Source organism: Phyllopteryx taeniolatus, chromosome 17 (genome assembly GCF_024500385.1).
Source record: "Phyllopteryx taeniolatus isolate TA_2022b chromosome 17, UOR_Ptae_1.2, whole genome shotgun sequence".
Taxonomy (NCBI): Eukaryota; Metazoa; Chordata; class Actinopteri; order Syngnathiformes; family Syngnathidae; genus Phyllopteryx; species Phyllopteryx taeniolatus.
Window position 1 is genome coordinate 7,232,032 of NC_084518.1, and position 7,613 is coordinate 7,239,644.

Sequence of the window (7,613 nt, forward strand, 5' to 3'; positions counted from 1 at the left end):
TGTTAGGAGATTCTTCGCTCGTAAGTCATTCGTCGACTGGGTGGGTGTGGGGGGTGAGGGGGGTGTATAACTGATTCGGATGCCCGCCCCGTCGCTCCCTACCCCCCCCCCACGCACGCAACTTTGTGTACAAGCTAAGAAGACTTTAATACCCCTTGAGCAATCAACTTTCACACTGCCCATAAATCGGAATAAGTATTTCTCAATGAACACAGATATGGTATTAATACTTTTAAAAAAAATACCTAAGGAGAATATCCTTTAGTTGTAGTAGTCCTGCTTCTACATTGAACAATGGATCCTGAACCCCTTACCTTTTGAGCCTTATGAAAGCTCCTAAACGCCTACTGACAATTTCCTCACAGTGAAGGATGGTGATTTTTATATTTTAGTCATAATAATAAATGACACTTCTGTAGCGTTTTACAGGAGACCCTAAGACACTTTACAGGTTGAGGGAAGAAAGAAGCATCATTACTCAAATTCAGTTACCATGGTGACACTTGAAGAGCTGATTCTACCGTTGTCACAGAAGAAACGATAACTGCTTGTCTCCTTTTGTTTCCGTGGTAACATCAACTAAGCCCCAGCATCCACTCGCTTAATACCTTTTGTTAATTTTCCCTGCCTGTTCTCTACAGTTAAATGTTGATCTGTCAGCCCTATTGGACAGCGAAGACAAGAAGTCAAGGAATAAAAGGGGGGTCCTTCCCAAACAAGCCACCAACATCATGCGCTCATGGCTCTTTCAGCATCTCATGGTAAGGCAGAAACATCAGCTAAATTGCATATGCAGCATTGTGTTTGAGGGTGGCAAAACAAAGTGACATGCAGAGACTGATGCCAAACGCTGTGTTCTGTTCTACTGTTAGCACCCGTACCCAACAGAAGATGAGAAAAGGCAGATTGCGGCACAAACAAGCTTGACGCTTTTGCAAGTGAATAACTGGTAAGACTTTGTTATAGTCCAGTTCAGTTGTGGACACATGCCTTACCCTATGCTGCCACCCCCTGGTTATTTTAACTACTGCATACAGTGCACTAATAATATAATATATTTCAGACAACATTGGGCTAGTTGTTAGCGCATATGCCTTGGTCAAGTGTCCTCGCTATTTGTGCCCTCTGATTGCCAATTGACCAATCCAAGGGTAGAGTCTACCCCCAACAATTATGCATGTCCGCTGCATGAACTTAATTTCCTCGTCTGTCTTTCAGGTTCATTAATGCTCGCCGGCGTATCCTCCAGCCTATGTTGGATGCCAGTAACCCTGACCCAGCTCCTAAAGCAAAGAAGATGAAGTCCCAGCATCGTCCCACGCAGCGTTTCTGGCCCGACTCCATCGTGGCTGGTGTTTTGCAGACGCACAGATCTCAAATGGGAAACAATTCAGACGGTATTACCTAGTACAGTCTATCAAGTAAACATACAGTAACATACAGTTGAAACCAGATGTTTACATACATTATATAAAAAGTCACATACACTTTTTTCTCACTGTCTGCTATGAAATCAGATACATTTTCCCTGTTTTTGGTCAATTTGGTTAACCAAAATATTGTGTATTTGCTAAATGCCAGAATAATGAGAGGATTGTTTTTAGACAATTGTTCATGACTCAGAAGATTACATCCAGTTCATTAGTGTTTGCTACCGCTGCCTTTAAACTGTATGACTTGGGCCAATTGTTTTGGATATCCTTCCACAAGCTTCTCACAATAGTTGGCAGGAATTTTGACCCATTCATCCTGACAGAACAGGTGTAATTTAGCCAACTTTGGAGGCCACCTTGCTTTGCACATGCCTTTTCAGGTCTGCCCATAAATTTTTAATAGGATTCAGATCAGGGCTTTGTCATCCCTCCTCCAAAACATTGACTTTGTTATCCTTAAGCCACTTTGTTTGCCAGTTTGGCAGTTAAGCCAGTTTGGCAGTATGCTTCGGGTCATAGTCCATTTGGAAGACTCATTCGCGCTCAAGCTTTAACTTCCTTGCTGATTGCTTGACATTTTGTTTCAGTATTTCCACACAATGTTCTTTGCTCATGATGCCTTCAATTTTGTGAAGTTGGACCAGTTCCTCCTATAACCAAACAATCCCACTGCCACCCCAGTATATCGCTATTGGGATAGTGTTCTCAGGAGTGCAAGCTTCCCTCTTTTTCCTCCAAATGTAACGATGCCCATTATGGCCAAACACTTAAATTTTAGTCTTTTCCGACCACCGGACATGTCTAAAAAACTATGGATAATGACGCACTCTTACCAGCTTCAGCCAGAATCTTCACTACGTCTTTTGCTTTTGTTCTCGGGTTGATAGGCACATTTCAGACCAAAGCACATTCATCTCTGGGATACAGAATCCGTCTCCTTTCTGAGTGGTATGATGGCTGGACATTCCCATGGTGTTTATACTTGATTATTATTGATTGAACGGATGGATGTGGCACTTTCAGGTATCTGAAAATTGCACTCAAAGATGAACCAGACTTGTGCAAGTCCACAATTATTTTCCTTATATCTTGGCTGATTTCTTTTGACTTTCCTTTGATGTTACACAAAGAAGCAGTGTGTTTCCGTTGTACCTTAAAATACATCCACATGTGTGTCTCTAATTAACTCAAATGTTGTCAACAAACCAATCAGAAGCTTCCAAAGGCATGGCATCATCATCTGAGTTTTCCCAAATTGTTTAAAGACAATGTAAACATGTAAACTTTTGACTTTGAAGAAAGTCAATGAAAATTGTCTAAAAAAAAAATAATCCTCTCATTATTCTGGTAATTAGCAAATAGAAATAATTCTGGTAATCCTAATTGGCCTAAAACAGGAAATGTTAAATCTGATTTCAAGTCAGACAGTGAGAAAAAAAAGTGTATGTGTCTTATTTTATAGTGTATGTAAACATCTGGTTTCAACTGTACACACACTTCCTATTTTCCCATGCAAGTTATCTGTGATTAGAAGACATGCAGTTAAACCCCCAAATTAGTCGTACCTTTGCTAGATTTCAGTTAGGTAAAATTCATTTAATTTAGCAAGTAATTATTAATTTCTGAATCGCATGGCTGATAACTAAGAGATTTTTTTTAAATTATTATTTTACACTTTGAAAGACAGAGAATTCAAATTAATAATACATTTAGAAAATTGGATATACTTGCATTGAGAAAGAATAATTTTAGACATGGAACTTTTTGTCAAAATGGTAAAATAAAAATTAGGATTTGGCATAATTATCAATAATTTGTTCTGTTGGTTGAATGGAGTTCATTTTTAATTAATTGCAGCATTTGAGGCAAAATGGAAAGCTGTACCAGTCTGCAGACAGCAGAGGCTCAATCAATTTAAAATCAATTCAGTCTCAACTAGTTGGCAGTTCCGTGATCACAGCTGTTCCATTTGTTACATTATTGTTTTTTAAAACAATTGCCCTAGTGAGGATAAGCGGTATGAAAAATGAATGAATGAATGAAATCTATGTGTAAAACACTTTCTCCCGCCATGTAAAATAACAGGAAAAATATGATACTTCGAGAAAATAACAATGAAATGATTTATCATTCGATTTATTCCTTTACACTCCTCTAATAAAAATGGGCTTTAATTCAAAGTCTGGCCATGGTATGACTTTACTGTACTGCAGACAGAAAAATAAATTGAAATTTAACCCTGTATATTCCAATTTTAACCACTAGATGCCACTATTGACCGTAGGAACAAGAAGCTAATCGTCTTGGGGAAAGGATAAGATAACCTTTATTAGACCCACAATAGGGAAATTTGCAATTTACAGTGAAAATGTTATACCAAAGAGAGTCAGTTGAAAATATAATAATACATGTCGTGAATGTGAGTGTGTTTGTTTATATGTGACCTGCGACTGACTGGCAAACCAGTCCAGGGTGTCGTCTGCATTTCGCCCAAATTCAGCTGGGATAGGCTGCACCTCCCTGCGACCCTGAACAGGATACGTAATAAAGGCAATGGACGGATGGATGATAATTCTGCTTTTTGCTGACTCTCAGACCCGCTCAGCCTGGACAGCCTCCAGTCGCTGTCATCGGACTCTGCCACTCTGGCCATGCAGCAAGCCATGCTGGGAGCCGACGACTCCATGGATGGCACAGAGGAAGAGGATGAAGATGAGGAGGAGGAGGAGGAGGAAGAGGAGGAGGAGGAAGAGGAAGGAATGGAGGACGAGGAAGAGGAGGAGGATGGACAGAACGAAAACAATAGGGGGGGGGCGATGCCCAGCGGAGGAGCAGAAAGAAGAAATCTGAGCATGGAGCACAGAGAGGAACTGGAGTAGTCAAAGACGAGGGACATACTGAACAATACGTTGACCTCACTTGGCCCATTAACATGGCTAATTTCTGATTCCAACATACAGGATGGCATTGTTGCCATATTTAATATGCATTTGAGGGCATGAAAATCAATCAGGGCTCCTTCTATTGAGAACTACAGAATAAAAAATGACACAATCACCCTGATATGAGGGGTAGTCAAAAAGTAATGAGTCAATTTAATTTAACCTACTAATAATTGATATTCAACAGCATGGTGAACGACTGGTTAGCACGTCTGCCTCACAGTTCTGAGGACCGGGGTTCAAATCTCGGCCCCGCTTTTGTGGAGTTTGCATGTTCTCCCCGTGCCTGCGTGGGTTTTCTCCAGGTACTCCGGTTTCCTCCCACATCCCCAAAACATGCATGGTAGGTTGATTGAAGACTCTAAATTGCCCGTAGGTGTGAATGTGAGTGTGAATGGGTGTTTGTTTATATGTGCCCTGCGATTGGCTGGCGACCAGTTCAGGGTGTACCCCGCCTCGTGCCGAAGATAGGTGGGATAGGCTCCAGCACACCCGTGACCCTAGTGAGGATAAGTGGTGAAGAAAATGGATGGATGGATAATTGATATTTTTTCTGAAATTTGCAGTTTGTCATTTAAATACTTGTTTGAAATTTTATTCTTTTTTTTTTTAATTTTGTTTAAGCTTGTCCTCTTCCTGTGAGCTTTTTTAAAATGAGGTCATTGTTTGATGTCCGTCAGAAGCAGAGAGCTGTAATTGAATTCCTTGCTTTGGAAGCGGGCGGCACAGTGGCCGACTGGTTAGAGCGTCAGCCTCACAGTTCTGAGGACCCGGGTTCAATCCCCGGCCCTGCCTGTGTGGAGTTTGCATGTTCTCCCCGTGCCTGCGTGGGTTTTCTCCGGGCACTCCGGTTTCCTCCCACATCCCAAAAACATGCATGAATTGGAGAGTCTAAATTGCCCGTAGGTGTGAATATGTGTGCGAATGGTTGTTTGTTTGTTTGTATGTGCCCTGCAATTGGCTGGCAACCAGTTCAGGGTGTACCCCACCTCCTGCCCGATGATAGCTGGGATAGGCTCCAGCACGCCCGCGACCCTGGTGAGGAGAAGCGGCTCAGAAAGTGGATGGATGGATGCTTTGGAAGCGGAACCACCACTAAACGTTTTCAAAAGGTTGCAAAATGTGTATGGGAAAGCTTCATTAGGCTACAGCACAGTCAAAAAGTGGGTGTCCAGGATCAAAGACATAGAACAAGAGCCTTCGTTGAGTGACCTGCAAAGGAGCGGCAGACCATCTTCAGCAGTTGATCCTGGGAAGAGAGCTAGGGTCGAGGCAATGATTAGAGAAGATTGCAGAGTCACCATTGATGACATCACCATCTTGTGTCATCGTTGATGACAAAAGTCAAATACTGTACAGATTTTGCAACCTTTTGAACATGTTTAGTGGTGATTCCCCTTCCAAAGCAAGAAATTCATTAACAATTCCCTGGTTCAGACAGGTATCCAACAATGACTTCATTTCCAAAATGGCTGACAGAAAGAAAACAGACTTAAACAAAACATTTTTTTTTAAATAAACCTTCAAATAAGTATTTAAACTACAAACTGTGAAAACTTCATGAAAGAAAAAAATCATTAGTTGGTGAAATTAAATTGGGCTCAAACCGTTTTGACTGCCCCTCGTAATTATACAAAATGATATTAGGACAAAGATAAAAGTGTGTTTGGTTTTACTAAACTGCAGTGGGCTTTATAAAATACAGTTACTGAATAAAATGCTCAACATATTCAAATGTGAAAGAACTTTATGCTTCAGAAAGCCTGATATTTTAGACTATTTTAGATTTCCTCTGAGTTTAGAGAGCACAGAAACAAATACAGCCCCAAGTTTTCTCAATTAAGTAGTCCAACTATTTTGCTTGACAAAAACGGTATCAATAGTAATTACTAGACTTTTCAAGAGAAAGGGTGAGTAAAATGTGAGGGGATGTGGGAGGTGATGTCTAAATATGGGGACAATATTTGTTCATACCTGTTTTATAACTCATAGGTTCTCAGGTCGAAAAAACTGAGCATTTTTCTTCCACATAAGCACAATATTTGAGTTGCTGAAAGCCTTTTAAGCATGCTCTTTGAACTTGCTTTACTTTCTGTTCTTTATAAGCAAATCTAATGTAGTAGACAAGTGTCTTGATGGTTGAAGATTTGCATTATATATTTTTTTTGCTTTCGGTTGTTTTTTTTTTGGTTGGGCTCAGAGCGTAGCTCAAGCAACAACATGACAATGATGGCTGTCTGCACACTGCAGTAGGTCCATAAAGATCATCTTGGCTATTTTATGTGATAATGTATGATGCTGTTATGAAGGGGAGCATGGCAAATGTTGCCAACTCCCCACAAACCTTTCACACTCATCTCAACATAATTTGGAATAACACAAACAACAAGGAATTTGGCATATCTCACTGGCTAAGCCATCATCATTTACTGACTTTTTAAAGAAAGAAAACCATTCTGATGAAGATGAAGGACTGAGAAAGCTGTGGCAGAAAAGTCAGCCATGAAGTCAATTTTGTGTGAAGGATTTTGAAGAAACTGGGAAACAATTTTCATTCTGTTTTGTACTAAACCACAAATGTGATTCACTAATTTCTATTGTGAAGATGTCTAAAAAACAACCCATGTTATATTTAATGTTCTGAGTGGTGACTGTGAAGTATGTTGCTCATTCACATTATTTTCACTATTTCTCTTTTTTTTAACTCGATCTTCCAGCGCAAGTGATAGATAATGGGGAATATTTATATTTCATTTGTACACTTGTCATAATCTACTGTGTTTCGATAGACCAATTTTAATAATTAAAATCTGTAAAGGTACTGATGTGGAAGATGAATTTCAACATCTGCATGCAGTTTTAAAGACAGGCTTTTTCCTAAGTATGGAACTTTCATGACCCCTTCAGAACCTCAACATGCTTTGTCACATATCACCACATTATTGTCTGACAATTTAGATGTTGGTTTTCGTGTGGTCTCCAACCAATTGATTATTGCACAAACCTGGGATTTTATTTTCTAAGAAGACAACTACTGGAATCTGGTAAAGCATATGCAATTTCAAACTGATTGAATGTATTATTTTCCCATTATGAACATCAACATCTGCAGCAAAATAAGGTGAGGTAGCTGACGTCAAAAGTCTGCTGCATGGGGAATAAATTTCAACTCATGTCTCCAAACCTCGAGGAATTATTCCCCTATAAGAAATACTAATTTGGAATGGTAGCCATCACA

At 40.0% G+C, this 7,613-nt stretch overlaps 1 protein-coding gene across 4 annotated transcripts in view; it reads left to right on the plus strand.

Moving 5' to 3' along the window:
* The window catches only part of pknox2 (pbx/knotted 1 homeobox 2), a 216,881-nt gene extending 209,685 nt beyond the window's left edge, over positions 1 to 7,196 (plus strand). For all 4 annotated transcript variants that reach the window (XM_061751965.1, XM_061751967.1, XM_061751968.1 and 1 more), the window contains 4 exons: positions 642 to 761; positions 873 to 949; positions 1,219 to 1,397; positions 4,029 to 7,196. In XM_061751965.1, the coding sequence (XP_061607949.1) occupies positions 642 to 761; positions 873 to 949; positions 1,219 to 1,397; positions 4,029 to 4,312 (660 nt within the window). In that variant the 3' untranslated portion in view covers positions 4,313 to 7,196. The remainder of the gene's footprint in view (positions 1 to 641; positions 762 to 872; positions 950 to 1,218; positions 1,398 to 4,028) is intronic.
* The last annotated feature ends 417 nt before the right edge of the window (positions 7,197 to 7,613 follow it).